Source organism: Trichechus manatus, unplaced genomic scaffold, assembly GCF_000243295.1.
Source record: "Trichechus manatus latirostris isolate Lorelei unplaced genomic scaffold, TriManLat1.0 scaffold00056, whole genome shotgun sequence".
NCBI lineage: Eukaryota > Metazoa > Chordata > Mammalia > Sirenia > Trichechidae > Trichechus > Trichechus manatus.
In genome coordinates, this window is record NW_004443992.1 from 6,555,454 (window position 1) to 6,573,181 (window position 17,728).

Sequence of the window (17,728 nt, forward strand, 5' to 3'; positions counted from 1 at the left end):
TATGGTTAGCAGCCGAGCTCTTAACCACTGTGCCACCAGGGCTCAATATCAGACAGTTCCATTTCCAGTGGTGACACTGAAATTCAAACCCAGCCTTCGGAAGGTGTGGTGCCCTGTTCTTCCAGACTCCTCACAGTATTTCTGGCAGAGGTATTATTTCCGTCTACTTTGATAAGCTCTTTGACATTTTCTCTCACTTTAGTTTTAAAAGGGAGGGAAGAAGAAAAGAGGGGTAGAAGAATCTAATTTTCATTTGGGTATTTTACTTTCTATTGAAATTTTTTTTTTTTTAAATCACACAGTCCAAATTGGCTGCATTACTATGTATATGTGGATAACGTTTGTCAGTTCACTTAGGTTCCAAGCATATGTAGCCTCTTCAGTCTCAGAAAGGCACCTGGGACTGAGCTTCCCAAGCTACCCTCATGCTCTACGTCAGCTGCAATCATTTCCCAGCCATATGACCTTGTTGGGGTAATTAGACCCAAACCAAAGTATCTAAAATAAACAGCCCTACTCTGACCAAACAGAGCCAGCTGCTGAGAACTTCATCCACACAGGTGATCCCTTCTCTGCAGATGTGCACTTGTTTCCTCTGTAAAAATGATGAATAACTTTCAAATCAACAATTACCTATCAGTGAGAAAAGCTCTGGTAGAAAACTTCAGGAGAAAATGTGAAGTTAGCGCCTTCAGACGTAGCACAGCATGCCTTTCTGCCACAACAGCTCACTATTTAGATAGACTAGTACACACACGTGACCCTCCAGGGCCCCAGCTTTATTCAGTGCATATCCAGTGAGCCAGGCAGTCCAATACAAGCACTAACAATGATTTAGCCCATGCCCCAGTGCCAAGTAATAAGGTTGCTACTTGGAGAAGTTACCCCGGTGGACAGAAGGTGGAGAACGCAGGGGTGGAGTGGACGTACTCATTATTCATTATTCATTATTCATCAAAACTATCTTTAAAAATGCCACACAATCACCAATCAACAGATGCAGTTTGTTATATAGCTACATAAATATCTCTGGACTCTGTAAAGAGACTCAGAAGGGCTGTTTGCTCTGCTACCTTAAAATAGGCCTTAAAAAAAAAAAATCTTTGAGAGGCTCAACACGCTTTCCAGATATTAACCAGTTCATTCTGGAAACATCTAGAAAAACCAAAGGACAGAGATGTCACCATAGGTTAGCGTCAGAAGATGAACTAGAATGTATGGATTCCAATAAAGCATAGTCTAGATTTCCAGATTAAGACAAGGTCACCAGAAGAAACAAACGAGAATAAATGGAAAAAAATCTCTCAATATATGTGTGAAACTCTATGTTTTATTCACTGCTACAAATGCAGTGCCTAGAACAATACTAGGTACACTGAAGGAGCTCAACAAATATTTGTTGAATAAATAAGTAAAAATGTAAAGATAAAAAGGCCAGCATTCTCAGTCATGTCTGTAACTTGAGGTCTGAGAACTGGTTGATCAATCAATTTTAATTACCCTTCCCAAAAGCCAGACTTTGCTAGACATCTATAGAAGTATAAAGGAATGTATTTGCCTTCTCACAGATGAAATATAGTGAAGCTCTTGATTTGAACAATGACACACCAATATCCACATACGCCTTCATTTTAGTTTAGGTTTATTAATGTTTTTTATATGAGAAGCAAGAGGGAGGGAGGATGTACTCTAACGTACTTTCTATCATAGTCTATTTATTTTGCCTTTCTCTTGCTCAGTTTGCTCCACATTGCTCATATTTAATTACTTTTCCCTTCACAAAATTTATTAACCATTGTCCTCTGTTGTTTCAGGTTGGGGGAAAAAAAGGATGTTTCAGATTACTGAAAAGAAAGGATAAAAAAGAAAGGAAGTAAAGGAAGGGAGGGAGTCAGAGAGGAAGGGAGAAAGGAAAAAGAAAACAGTGGCAAGAACATCACCTAACAAATTCCATAGCAATGTTTAAAAGGACAACTAAGCTTTATGTTCAAAAGTCTTATCTTCCTGTCAGAACATTAAAATGGCCAAGGTGCCACAGGCTTTACATTACAGCTAGTTTCATTAAACATTTAAAAATAGACATAATCTTCCATATGATAGGCAATTTATGGAAGTGATTTTAGTGGTTTCTGAGCACCGAGCAGAGCAGAAACATGTCTAGCTGAGATGTATCTGTATTGCTGTACATGACACAGCTAATTCTGATTCTTCCCTTCATCTACAGAGCAACGCTGGGCAAAGCACCTTCTACTCAGTTTTAGGATCCCCAAAACAGGGCGTATATCAGTAATCCACAGATGAGCTGAAGGAATGGTACTGCCTTTTATACATGCAAAATATTAAAATTAGACTATTCTTTAAAGAAACATAGCAATTATGGAAGAGCAAGCTACTCAAGAAACCAAGGTTTTCTCTGTTCCCACAGGGCAGGAAAAGGACTGGGGAAAGTAGACCCCAGCTGTTAAAGTAGAACCCAGCTGTTTGGCATTTCACTTTCAACCAGTAACTAACCCTGGATGTTTAAATTTAGAAAATGGTGTGTTATGAAGGTTTAGTCCCTCATAAGGAGAGCTCTGCTTGGCAAAGACACTACAACAACCTCATGAAGAAAGACAAGCAGAAAGCTAACTCCAATTATTAAAATGATAAGCTTAGTAAGATGTCGAACCCACTTTAACAAAATAAATAAGCAGGCTTAGAACTGATTACTATAAAAATTTAAATTTAATTTGTATCCGTATCTAGAGCACAATGTCTGGACCCACGGAAGTAGCTGATGTTTGAAAACTTGCAATAAATTAAAAAGGCATAATACTTTTGATTCTTCACAACACTTTGCATTAAAAAAAAATCACATAAGCTTCCTTGATATAGGAAATTTATAGTAGACTTGTCAGTCATGCCTGCAGCCTTCTATCCCAAGAAGTCCTTGAAGCCATGTTCTACTAAATGGCTCTGTTTTTTGGCCCAAGAGCAGCCTATCCACGGATTGCCTACTTGCGGTCTGCAGCCAGTTAGGTTTCTACTTCTCATTCTTCTTGAGGTTGTTCTAATATTTTGCCCAATTGAGCTCTTCCTTTAAAATGCAGTGGCTTGCAGATTAAGCATTCAGATGACTGGTTGGAAGTTAAAATGTCAAGAAGCTCTACCTTCACAAGGATAAGGTGGATCAGTCAATCTCCTTCTCATAAAAATTTAAATAGTAAATACAGGATTGGCAACAGAAGCTGGCTTTGATAAAGGCATGGAGAAAGGCCATGAGGTAGAGCAGGGGTCATGGGCAGGCCAAGGTTTTGAGGAAGCAGAATTATATCTCAGAGAAACTATGAGTAGTAAGCAGAAGCTATAAGGCAGACAAAGATATAGAATAAATTGTATGTCAGATGATGTTGGAAAGAAAAGCTTGGTAGTGGAAAGAAGCTGATGTGGGGAACAGGTATGTTATGTTAAGGACAGGAAAGGAAAGGGAGAACCCACAAACTGCAGCTGCTGAATTCCCAGTTCCAGGTTCAGAGAGACCTAACCATAGTCAGAGTCCTACACCTATTCTCATGAAGCTCCATCACCTTCAGTTCTGATTAATACATTTCCAGGAATTAAGACAGAATTTCTATGTCTTGAACAACAACAAAAAAACAACAACTTTAAAGAAAGTTAAAATTTTTAAAAATCTAGGCAGGCAACTTGCCTAAAGTCTCTAGAAAAAAAAAAAGCCATAGCTACTGGTTACCAACTCTAATGAGCTTCTACAACCTTCTGACATTATCACTGTGAGAAATCTGTTCACCACACTTGATCAGGTAATCTGGAACAGGTGAACTGGGAACAAAGTGTTATGGATTAAATTGTGTTCTCCAAAAAGATATGTTGAAGTCCTAACTCTTGTACCTGTGAATGTGACCTTGTTTGGAAATAGGATCTTTCTTTTGTTATGTTAACAAGATCATACATGAGTAGGGTGGGTCCTAAACCTAATCCTTTCTGAGTGGTGTCTTATAAAAAGACATGAAAAGAGGCACACACACAGGGAGAAGAGAGGCCATGTGAGAATCTGTCCACCAGTCAAGAAATACCAAGAAACACCCTAGCTGTCAGAAGCTGAAAGAGACAAGGAATGATCAATGATACTCACCTGGAACAGACAGAGCATGGCCCTGCCAACACACTGAATTCAGACTCCTAGCCTCCAAAACTGTGAGACAATAAATGTCTGTTCTTTAAAGCCACCCACTTGTGGTATTTTTGTTAAGGCAACACAAGTTAACTAAGACAACAGAAATGAAAAATGTTCTTCAAGTTGAATAAATGCATGCAGAATAACATTAATACATAAAAAGGTTATGTGGCCCCTCATGATGGTCAGGGGCTCCTAAAGTTTTCCCAAGTGAGGAAAACTTGTATCCAACTGCTGCAATAATTTATTAAAATTGTCAAGTGTTCATTTGCAACTCTGCTCAGGACTACAGTGGGGTTTCAAAACTCTGGAACCACATTCAAACAGCAGGCTTTGAACAGGAGCTTGGAATGAATCCAAGGAAAAAAATAAATTCTAGTAACCTGGTTAGAGAATTTGCAAACATCCTTAATATCAATTAGTTGATTTATTTATTTTCTTAGAAGTTGTCTTTTTGGAAGAAAATACACAAATAAAGATATAGCCTTGTACGGCTGGAGTAGGAAGTCATGATCAAATTAGTGCTGAAAAGTAGATCTGAAGGATTAGCAATGAGAATCACATTCTGAAGCTATCTCAAAAACACCAAGGTATCTTGAAAAAAAAAACATCAGTTGTCTGACACCTAAACAGGGAGTTATGTTTCACTCGTTAAGTATCCTGTAAAAAATAAGGCTCATTGAACTAGATCTATTCAGTAGAATGATTAAAAATTAAAAGATGTACATAAACAGCTTTGCATAATACCCGATAGCTAACAGTACATCTTCAAGGAATGTTGGCTGTTGCAGTTCCTTCCACAACACAGATAAAAGTCACACGCTGAAGCCAGACAGATGTGGATTCAAGTTCTCACTTTAAGCAGGTTACTTAACTTCTCTAAGCTTCAGTTTCTCATCTATGAAAGTAGATAAAAACCACCACACCCTTGGTTTTTTACAAGGATTAAAGGAGATAAAATACGTTAAAAGCTCACATTTTGAGGGCTTGGCTCTCAAAACTCATTAATTAATGATAGTCATCATTGATCACCAACATGATCATCATTGTTACTATTACTGTATTTTGTAGAGGAAAAACTCACAATCAGCCTCAGAGATAATCATGATTTGTTCATCCTATACTGTTAGGCAATTAATGGTATGTCTATATCAGAGTTTCTCAAGCCTAACATTACTGACATTTTGGGTATTCTGTGCATTGTGGGATGTTTGGAAGCATCTCTAGCCTCTAGCCACTGGATGCCAGTAGTCAACCAAGCCAAACTAAACCTGTTGTCGTCGAGTCAATTCCGATTCATAGCGATCCTATAGGACAGAGTAGAACTGCCCCATAGGGTTTCCAAGAAGCAGCTGGTGGATTCGAACTGCCAACCTTCTGGTTAGCTGCCAAGCTCTTAATCACTGCACCACCAGGGCTCTGATGCCAGCAGCACCCCCTGATTATAAGAACCAAACATGTCTCTAGACACTGCCAAATGTCCCATGGTGGAGGAGGCAAAATTGCCCCTGGTTCAGAACCACTGGTCAATACCAAGAACAGAGAACCATGGCTTAGACAATTCTGAGAATCCGCGGGGTAAGCCGCAATTCAGATGAGCAGAGGTACAATACTGGTGTTGGTAGCTGTCACCAACCAGGTCCCACATTCTTACTCAACTTACGGCATGGAATTTTAAAACAAGTACTTGTGAGGAAACCACATAGCAGCAAGCTCAGAATTTCTGAACTTATAAAATAACCCATGGAAAGAAACTCTGTGGTGGAAATATAATAAAGCAATAAAGCACAAACTACACAGACATGAATAATTTGGCAAATGCTCCCCAATCAACTCCACTCAGTGACCTATTCATAGTATGAGCCATGTGCTTTCTTCTCTGTTGCAGTAAGAGAGGCGTGTGGTCAGAGGAAAGAGTGGATGCCAAAAACGCCTGCATTTTCATTCAGCTGGCGATCCTGGCTTCAGGCAAGGCCCAACATCTCCATTCTGGTTTTCCAATTGTAAAATGGAGTTGGTAATAATAAATACCCTGACCTGACTAGTTTTTGATTCTAAGCTGAGGATATCCAATCACTATAGGGCCTTGAGTCATAATAATCACTAGGGAAGAGGGAGATCACTACAATCACAAGGAATAATTTTGTCTCAGCCCTTCATGGGTGAAAGATGGAATTTATTTCCCTGAATGTTTTGGCTTGTAGGGCCACTGTCTCACCTATGTTGATCTTGGTTGTGCTACCTATATGTGAACTATAAATATTATATAGTGTTTCTCAACCTTTTTTTTTTTTCATTCTAGCCCCCCTAAGAAGCCTTGCTGGTTCAGTGGTAGAACTCTCACCTTCCATGCAGGAGGCCTGGGTTCGATTTCTGGCCAAGGCACCTCATGCTCAGCCACCACCCATCTGTCAGTGAAGGCTTGCGTGCTGCTATTATGCTGAACAGGTTTCAGCGGAGCTTCCAGACTACAACAGACTAGGAAAAAAGGCCTGGTAATCTACTTCCAAAAGTCACCAATGAAAACCCTAGGGATCACAAAGATCCATCTCGTCGTGCATGGGGTCACCATGAGTCAAGGGGCAACCTGACATCAGACCACAACGAGAAGCCGTGTTAGGCATTTTTTCCTAATCACTTCCATCTCTTCCTGAAATTTTAATACCAGAAAAATACTGCATATCGGTTTATGTATTATGTCCCTTGGAGGGCCACAAAACCTTGTAAATCTAAAAAATTTTGCTCCTCAAGAACCAATTTTCACCTCCTTGGGGGAATACTGTCCTGTTGAGAATCCACAGTGTAGATGGGTCTAGTTTACAAAGTATGCCGAGAGCCCAGGAAGTCACCTCTGCACAGCAGGAACCTGAGTGGGGGTTTCCGAAGAGACAGGATACCAAAAGGGAAACTAGAGAAACCAGATAATTCAATATGACATTAAAGCTACACATCACCTGGAGAGATCTGACTTCCCAAGGAAGGGCTATCTCATTCTTCTAGGACCCCAGAATCCCTCAGCAGCCACAAGCACAAATCGGCTTCAGTTATAACCGTACTTCATCTCTGAAGTGAATTTCCATCTAACGTGCATTTACTGGTAAGCACGCGAAAGACTGTGGTGGGTGTTGTTGTGGTTGTGTGCCATCAAGTCAATTCTGACTCACAGAGACTCTGTAGGATAGAGTAGAACTGCCTCATAGGGTTTGGGTTCCTAGGCTGTAATCTTTATGGAAGCAGACTGCTACATCTTTCTCCTACAGAGTGGCTGGTGGGGTTTGAAATGCCGATCTTTCAGTTAGCAGCTGAGCACTTAACCACTGCGCTACTAGTATTTAAAAAAAAAAAAACCTGTTGTCGTGGAGTCGATTCCAACTCATAGCAACCCTCTAGGACAGAGCAGAACTGCCCCATAGTGTTTCCAAGGAGCAGCTGGTGGATTCCAACTGCCGACCTTTTCGTTAGCAGCCAAGCTGTTAACCACTGGGCATGTTAGGACTGTACAAATAAATGGCACCTAATGGGTACCATCAAAGAAATCAGAATCATCGGTGGGGGGCAAAGGCATTTGCAGCTTTGGTATGGTGGTTACAGATACAGAGCTGGAGTCACAGGAGTGAGGTGACATGACAGGGATGAGGCCTAATGAAGTGGACTGGATGTCATATGCATAAAGAGTGCGGCTATGGGGAGTCTGGCAGCAGGATAACAAATGTGTGCTTCACGTAAAGGGTATCAGCTCTAGTCATGTGTGACCCCAGGCCCAGCGGGTCAGATCTTTTGATTTTCTAGATTATTACCCGAAATCTGGAATTTATGTGAAATCTCCTGAATTTCTAATGTGGACATAAATTTCTTAAATCCTTTGTAGACTTAAAAGAAATACATTTGCAAGCAGCAATATAAGGCTGTCCATGTGTAAACTCTTACTTGCAAACAAAAGGCAGGAATAATTTCCCATCTCCATGAAAAGAAAAAAGGCTTTGACACTAAGGGACTTCTCAATGTCATAAGAAAGGACTAAGTGGGGAGAATGTGATGTAAAGCTCTTTCTTTTATCCAGTACATCTTTGGGGCACTAGTTTAACAGACTGATCTGGTGGGTATTTATGCACAAAGATCACTGCCTCATTATCATTTAAGAAAACTTAGGGAACAGTGTTCCCTAAGGAGTCCCTGGGTGGTGCAAATGGTTAAGTGGCTCAGCTACAAACTGAAAGAATAGCAGTTTGAAACCACCCAGAGGCACCTCAGAAGAAAGGCCTGGAGATCTGGTTCCCAAAGATCACAGCCATTGAAAACCCTATGGAGTGCAGTTCTACTCTGAAACACGTGGGGTTGCCACGAGTTTCAACTGACTCTACGGAAACTGGTTTTGTTTTTTTAATTACCTAAAAAGAAAATTTAAATGGCACTCTTCCATAACCACAAAAGGGGAGGACTTCTGTGTATTTTTTAATATGTGTCATATATAAGAAGTTCTTAATAATCACTGGTTTTGCCCATATTTAACAATTTAATAACGGTGTATTTTCTACCTAATTAGACAAAACGTAACATTGCCAAACTAATATTACCCTATATATGAATTTTAAAATTCCAAAAATATCATGTAAGCAATTATATCTCCCTAAAATTTTAGTTGATATAAGGGCACAAGTGAATTTCCACCCTGTGTCCAATGACTTGGCTTTTGGACAATTAAAGACTTTTTTTTAGTAGCTTGGGATCTTCTTGAACGCCATCCTTCCCAAGTCACATAGGCTGTGCCAACTGTGTTCTCTAGTCTCAAGAGTTCTGTTGGCTGGCTTGTTATTTTTATTTATTTTTCATATTATGATTGTAATAAATAATTAATCTACAGCTTTGTATTTTGCTGACAAATATAAATGCAGTATTGTAAAGCAGTGTTACTCAGAGACAAGCATAATCGCAAAAAAGTGAGGTACTGAAGAGTTTCACAGTAGTTTATGGGATCAAGGTCAACAGCTAAGGCAAATTCAATGTAAAGAAAATTACTGTATTTGTAAACCCTTTAGCTAAGATATGAGCACTAGGAATAACCTTTTATATAATAAATAAACTTCTTTTAGTGATATCAGAAGTTAACAATGTTAATTAATAGCCACAATGTTCTTACAACTGAAAGGGAAAATGACAGACTGATTCTTGCTTTGCCATTACATATTGTTAGGGTACTCTAACATGCTAACATAAAAGAATATAAAACTCATAAATCAATTGGCTGTCTGCTTCTAAGATGTACTTTACTCAAATTGGTTAATTAAAAGACAAAATATTATGTTGAATATCTTTTTTTGCTACTAAACATGGAGACCTCAAGAGATGAGAATTTGTGGACAAAGAACAGGGACTGGTATGGTATAGGAGCCGTCATCCAAATGAAGGAAAGGTCCTGAATTATAATTAAAAACAAAAACAAAAAACCGTTGTCAGTGAGTCGATTCTGATTCATGGAGACCCTACGTGTGTCAGTGTAGAACTGGCAACCCCATGTGTGTCTGAGTAAAACTGTGCTCCATAGGGTTTTCAGTGACTGATTTTTCAGAAATAGCTCGCCAGGTCTTTCTTCCGAGGCGTCTTCTGATGGACTTGAACCTTCAACTTTCCAGTTGGCAGCCAAGCTCATTAACCATTTGAACCAACCAGGGACTCTCAATTATCATAGAGAATGGATTTTAGTGTTTTTACCTCAAAATTCTCTAAATCTCCAACTTCTTCATCACCCTATGGAGCCCTGGTGGCACAGTTGTTAAGCATTTGGCTGCTAACCACAAAATCGGCAGTTTGAATCCACCAGCTGCTCCTTGGAAACCCTGTGGAGCAGTCCTACTCTGTCCTATAGGGTTGCTATGAGTGGGAATTGACTCGGCAGTAACCAGTTTTTCTTTCTTTCTCTTTTTTTAAATCACCCTATGATAAAAACGGGAGGCTATCAATGTCTAGAATAAATTCATATATTACTCATGTTCATTGTAGATAGTGTGAGACTACCTCTGAAGGTGCCCATTAGCTCTACAAATCCATGAATCTAACAGTGTGGGCAATTTGCTTTGTAACTTTGGCCCTGGAAATGGACCAATGATGACATTGAAAGCATTAATTTGAGATGTCAGTATTTGGATAAAAGGTGATAAAACAGACCTGTCAACTTCTGGCTTTTCCCCCAGGTATGTGAAGTGAAGCAAGAGGAAAGGAGACACAGAAAACTCAGGGTACAGCATTTCGCATGTCCTTTCCCACATAGTTCCTATTGTATATGTATCAAGAACCCACCCCCCCTTTCTTTCCTTCTCTTCATCTTCTCTTCCATACTTTACATGCACACCTGCCCCTGCTTCTACTCTCCTCTTCCAATCTCCTTCCACACAAAAGGAAATTCAAACAGAGGCTTTGGAAGGTCCTCTTTGGCGGCAGTTGATATTGGTGGCATGGGGCAATAGGACTAACCTCATAACATACCAAAACAATCTATGAGCCAAAACTCTCAGCAATCTAACCTTGGAAACCCTACTTACTATTTCTTTTTGAAAGCAAATGACTTTAGACTATGGAAAGAGTAAGCAGTTAAACTCAGTTACTTTCAGGAATAAATACTATTTCTCTCAATAAGGACAAAAACTAGTATGTAAACAAATGTACAACTCAAAGGAAGGCAGATTTCTAAAACCAAAGATGGTGAACACTCATCTTAAAATTCTACGAGTCTGTCACAATTTCTCGAGAGTATTCAACTGAGTTAGTGGTATTCCTCGGTCATGTGGCTATTTCCCTCCTGTAGCCTAATCATTCCTTGAGGAATTCTGGATCAATTCATTGGCTATTTCACAGTACTTCTTTAGAGAATAAATGATGGGAATTATTATTATTTTTCTAATGGGGAGATTTAAGTCTCCACATGTGCTCTGGCTTCACAATCCCATAAGTAAAATGCTCTCAGGAAAGCAGCTGCCTTTGGCATTCCACTTCTTAGCCATTTCTCTCTTGTGCGCATGCACACACAGACACACACACACACACACACACATACACACACACACACACACACACAGTGCCCACTGTGAGGATGGGGCCCTTTGTCCTCTGGGACATGGGCATGATATACCCTCCCATGGAAGTTGTTGTCATGTGCCCCTTTGACACTGGACAGCTGCTGGCCCTGAGAGCCCTGCTCATGGGAGGTGGGGGCTGACCTGGACGGGCTCAGGGGGAAGCTGGACCACATGCTGCATGCGCTCGCTGTGGTGATGTCTGGACTCCTCCTCATAGATCACATCCCTCTCGTGCTGGGGAAGGTTCAGGAAGCGACGAATGGTGCAGAGGTTTTCCCAGAGGGTGCGGTTTTCTGGGCTTGGGTTCTCCTTCCAGCGGAGCAATTCACACAGCCAGCCCTAGAGAGACAGAAGGTCATTTAAGAACCTGTATCGTGCAGAGGAGCCGGTGGAGGGCTTGACTTTAGTCAGACGTTCCAGTTTACCATATTGTTCTGTCAAAATTGGTCCCACCAACCTAGGGAGATACTGAAACACAATGAAAGCCCTGAAAACCAACCAGTGCCTACACGGGTGGTTATACCAATGCCCAAGAATCTATACTATTGTTAATTGTCTTATCACCCGCCCTATAGAATATATTCTCAATTAACTTATAGTTTCTTTGCAAAAGATAATCAAACAAGGCTATAGTTATCCAATTCTCAGAAAAAGGAATTAGTTGGTCGGCTACGATTTTAAAAAATTACCCAATTGGATAACATTCTACTCCAAGAAAAGAGTGAAGGTGAACAAATACATATTATAAGACGGCAAATTCTAAAGACGAAAAAATGTGTGAGTGTAAGCAGTACTGAATTCTCTAAGAAGGAAATATTCTTAAAAACGATCAATAACTCCAAAAAACCCAAAACAATAGCTTTAGTTAGAATGAAAAAAAAAAAATGTATATTTGCTCAATTTCTGAATGATGTGGGCTCTAAGCCTCTTATCCATCACCTTCCTGCAACAGCCACACCTGCAGAAAGGTAGGCAGTTGGTTGGGTCACACCTGCAAATGTCTGTCTCCTGACTCTGGCATCCGGATGTTCTCTCTCTCGCAACTGCACGAGAAAGAAAATGTAATGCAAATAATGATGGATTATATGAAAATAATACAGAGGATGCTGTCAACATCGCTCACTGCCTCATGTCAAAATATTTTACCCAGTAGCTTTCTAACCCATCATTTCCAAGCTACATCACTAATTTTAAAAACAAGAACTATCCCACATCACGCCTTTTGCAAAAGAATAAGAATTTTTCTAAAAAGGTGCCTAAGTAAACACAAATGACTTTAAAAAAAAAAAAAAGAAATCCTCAACCTCAACCTCAACAAATTCAGTACATGTAAGCCAATGAAAGTCCCTGACACGCATTATAAAAACCCCATATAATATCATAAGCCGTTGTTTGTCTAAATCTCCACTGTCTTCTGCCTTTACCCAAAAAAAGGCAAGATTTGATTATCTCCGCTGCATCCGCCAAGACAGCAACACCAGCTGTTCTCATTGTGCAGCCTCTTCCTCGCGGCCTCCATGTTAATAACCTGATCATTCCATTTTCTCCTTCAACTGCCGGCTGCAGCACCGCGAAGAGACAAAAACCCAGGCCCATCTGCAGCAGCTGTAGGCACTGAACTGTGAAGCCACTGGGGATTTATAAACTAATCTGTAACACAACACTGCCTTGTTTTTACAAGTGAGAGGCCACATTTGCGCAGACCTGATCTTTTCTTGCAATAAACTGGGAGCTGGGGAGAGTTAGAAGGTTAGGAAGAATGAAAACAAGATATCTAATCATTTGCTTGAGAATGTTTTTCCAAGTATTTTCATAGATATTTTTTTCAACTCAATTGAGGGACAGTAATGGTTGATTTTCAAGGTGCAATGTATGTGAAAAATGAAGACAATTAAAATTTTTTTAATCTCTACCAGCAAATAAATTATATTTAAAAAAATCTCTCGGTCCCAAAGTGTTTCCTCAGGGGTTTCTCTGTACAAAGGAAAGAATTCTTGAAATGGAAAATAAACCATCTGTGGAAAAAATAAGCTCCTATTTCTCTGTCTTTTCACAGATCTGAGTAAGTCTCCAACTGAACTCTTTCAAATGTTTCAAACAGGTATGTTTAACATCTCCCAGGGGAAGCTATAGCATGGAGGCCAATCATCTAACAGAAAATAAAAACAAAAACCTACATCTGTTAAAAGATGAAGTTCTGAGATACCCAGGCCTTAAGGAAGACAGCACCTGCTGTTCCGCCTGAGGAGTGAATTGCATTGTGGGAAGCCGCAGCTTGAAAGGAGACAGGTGACAGCTGAGTGGTATCTCCACTTATGACACTCGGAATGTCTCACACAACACTCATTGCTGCATTTGATTTATATGCACTGTTATAATCTGCACTCATTACGATCACTTAGAACGACACTACAGGCCTCGTTATGGACTGTGTGCTGTCTGCCATCAGTCTTGAAGAAGTGTAGTGCTCAATTTGCCCACTGACATGCAAGGTCCTGACCTTGAAGCTATTAGGGAGCAGATTAGACACAAGTGTGACCATGTGTGCAGACATAAGCAAACCAAATTAATTTCTGGCACAGGGAGGTATCCAACAAGACCCTGTTCTGAGGGCACCAGAGAACTTCCTCAAATCCCTGATGGAGCTGAGCTAATAGCATGTTTAAGGGAACCCGGTTTTGAAGATGAAGCACATTCATGGTATTTAGAGGGTTATTAATCTAGTTTCCCCACAAAGTGTTTGCTTGGCTGATCAGATTAAGGGATGGAGCCTTCAACAGTGCACCCCCACCACAGCAGGCCCCAAGAAATCTGTGATACTTCACAGCCTTGGACATATTGCACCATGTGTACCCAGCTGCTTCAATAATTAGCTTATGAATGTATCAGCTGGTTCTGTGATTTTTATAAATAATAACTAACCTACAGAGCAGAAAGATTGTTAAGAGCCTCCTAGTAGCACAAAATTGCAAGGTGCTCCTTAACTAGCTTGCTCTTCTACTAAAGTGCTGATATCCCCCACTAGCAGAGCTCCTGTGATGTCATTTACAAATATTTATTTTGTATCTGAAACAGCAATATATTTTTGTCAGTTTTCTTTGTAACAGCCATGATGTGCGTTGTCCTCACTCTGACTCACTTCCTCACTCTGTGTATTTGTAAGCCCGTCTTCAGGAAATCTACTCTTTCACCTTATTTCCCATCTCACCCTCCATCTTTTCATTCCACCAGCCCATCTGGGATGCTTATGTCTCTCCTCTCAATAGCGTCTCTTATTAGCTTGTTTGGTGGCTAATGGATGGTGAGAAAGAATCATGCTGTTGCATGAACACATAACATGTAATTGTGAGTGAACTGCATCACAGAAGAGATAAAGAGTGCCACAGTGGGAATTTTTTCTTCATTTATATACTTTTTGCATTCCATCCAAGAAAGTTTTGCAGTATCAGGCAAAAAAAAAGTGTAAATGTCAAATAAAACAGTGACAGATGACAGTATTCTCTATTGAATAGCACTGTTTCTGTCGTGCATGTTTAATGGGAACTCATGAATTATTAATAAACAAATCTCCTTTTTCTGTTAAAAATCTCAAGTAGTTTTTTTGTTGTTGTTCCCTATGTGTTATGTGGAGCATTCCAGGAGAATTATTTTCATTTCAGAAATGCTGATACAGAAGTGCATATGATTTCCCACCATGACCAGCTCTGAGTGGGCAACACAAACTATGGAGGATATACTTATCTGTGATTTCTCTTTTAGTCCAGTTGTAAGTTGACTAAAGGTTGCCTGAATATCCATACGGTAAATTTAGCTTTTTTAACATAGTGAAAACTGAGACTAGTGAATTACAAGTTTTTGAACATGGCTAGAAAGCACAGAGTATTAAACTTAGAGCCTTGAGACCTGTGTGCTACATTCCTGCTCTGTCATTCACAAGCTGGGTGACCTTTGGCCAGTGGTTACTGTCTTGGAGCACTGGAGTCCTTAATATAAAATGAGAGGTTTATAAAAGATGGTCTCTAAGTTCCCTACCAGCTCCACATTCCATAATCTGTTACCTCGTTATCTGTCAGAATAGCAGATAGTTATTAGTAGTGATTGGGGTTAAAAACACAAAGAAGATATCAAAGAAACGACCTTGAGCAAGTGATCAAGGTCAACATCACCAGTGATGACATGTCAACATCATAAACCCTGTGATACAAAGCACTATCATATCCGTAGCAGGGCATCTTCATAACCTCAGTCAAATCATGAGAAAACATCAGATAAACCCAAATTGAGAGAGGTTTGACAAACTAACTGATCTGTGCTCTTCAAAAGTGTCAAGGTCATAAAAGATAGACTGAGGAACTGTCATATACTGCAGAAGATGATGGAGAAAAAAGGACAATAGTGGGAAAACTGGTGATATTAGCATAAGGTCTTTAGTTAACAGTATTGAAACAATGTTAATATTCTGTTTTTGATAATTGCAGCATGGTGATGTAAGATGTTAACATTAGTGGAAGCTAGGTGAGGGATGTATGGAAACTCCATGCTATTCTTGCAACATTTCTGTGAGTCTAAAATTTGTTCAATACAAAAAAATAAAATAAATTAAAAAAAAAAAACATAACCTGGAACTTTTATAGGAAAATACACATGGAGTCTAAGTGTAATGATGTCAAGGAATTCATGATTAAAACTTGTTTTTACTTTCAAAATCTGAACCTAGAGAAGGAACATAAGTTCAGCAACTGCTTCCTTGCAATCAATGGTTAAAGAGTTCCCAAACATTCAGTGCATATGCAAATAATATCTATTAACATCCTATTTCGGCCGTCTCATCAGCCTCTTAAACAAATATATTTCCCTCAGTAGAAACAACAACTCTGACCACCCTTTCCAACTATGCAGGTGAGGCTTCACTCATGCCAATCAAGCTACAGTTTGTTTACAATCCACGAGTTTTTGAGAAGCTGCATGTCAATCTAAATTTACAAAACAAATCATATTGTAAATGTATTAGGAATGCTTACTACTTAAAGAAATGTTATTAATTCTTTTGAAAGATTAGTATTCAACCCCATAGTTTATCTTTTTAGTAAATGGATAGTTTTACTGATTTAGTTAAATGAAATGCCTCTAGTTCACAAAACAAGAACACTAGAAGAGGCAACAATAGGAACCACAGTTTGCTCCTGCTTCTCATTCATGGCCTCATACCCATCACTTCTCCTACTCACCTGTGCTCCAACCACAGTGAACTACTCACAGTTCTCGAATATGCTTTGCACATTCCCATTACATGCTTTTGCTTCTGTTACTCCCTTGGCTGGAATATATCACAGCCAACTCTTTGTCCTCCCCATGAGAAGCTGTACTTCAAGGCAGAGCTGACATGGTCTCACCTGATCTCCTGTGAGAACTTGTTGCTCACTCCCACATCCCCAAAGCATTTTGTTCAGACCTTTTCATGATTTGATGGTCATTATCGTTACAGGTAGGCATGTCTGCCTCCCCATTGGAAGAGTCAGCTCCTTGATGATGGGTCAGCCTATGGATTCTTACTCATTTTAGCATTCACAGAACAGATTATGGTTCCTTGCTTAGAGTAGATGCTCAATAAATGCTAATTAGAGGGAACGGAAATCATTGTTGATGTTAGGTGCCCTTGAGTCAATTCTGACTTATAGTGACCCCACGTACAACAGAATGAAACACTGATCGGTCCTGTGCCATCTTTTGCTTGAGACCATAGAAATTAGCCTAGAGGAATGGTTTACAGTCTCAGTTTCAAACAGCTATTGTCGGAGAGGAACAATAAATCTCGGAAGAAACCCTAACAACGTCTGTAGTTTCCCCATCTCTAGTACATGAACATGATGAAGAAAGGGAAGTGACCCAATTTTCCCCATTATGTAAATTGCAAACAGTCTCTCGGGACACTACTTCCATTTACAATCTTCTATTGAGCACCCACTTACTGTGTGCCATGCAATGGGTGGTACTTTACCTATATTGTTTAATTCTCATGATTTCCTTTTACTTAAAACTATAATTGGGATCACTGACAAGGAAGCAATTAATTCTGACCATAAAGCTCAGGAAAAGCGCCATCATAGAGAATATAACACTTGAGGTTGATCTGACCAGGTGAGGACAGGAAGTGACTGGAAGCACATTCCAGACAGAGAAAACATTAGGAGCAAATTTAGGGACATATCATATCCAGGAAATCTGAAGCAACTTTGTGCGGTAAAGAATAGTTTAGAAACGTAGGTAGTGTCAGATTATTAAGAAATATAATGCAAAGAAATTTCATCTTAATCTTATGGGCCATGGGAGTCATTGAAGGCTTTTTAACTGGTGTAACTAGTAATTTATTTTTCTTGCTTTCTTTGTCATTTTTATTTATTTTTCCTTTCTTCTTTCCTTCCTTCCTCCCTCCCTTCCTTCTTTCATAACAAGTCCTTGGGACAAAGACTATAATAAAGTCAAG

General features: G+C 39.7%; 1 protein-coding gene across 3 annotated transcripts in view; it reads right to left on the reverse strand.

Moving 5' to 3' along the window:
* The window catches only part of SATB2 (SATB homeobox 2), a 204,823-nt gene that overhangs the window by 23,765 nt on the left and 163,330 nt on the right, over positions 1 to 17,728 (reverse strand). For all 3 annotated transcript variants that reach the window (XM_004378197.2, XM_004378196.1, XM_004378198.1), the window contains one exon: positions 11,386 to 11,583. In XM_004378197.2, coding sequence (XP_004378254.1) covers positions 11,386 to 11,583 — 198 coding nt within the window. The remainder of the gene's footprint in view (positions 1 to 11,385; positions 11,584 to 17,728) is intronic.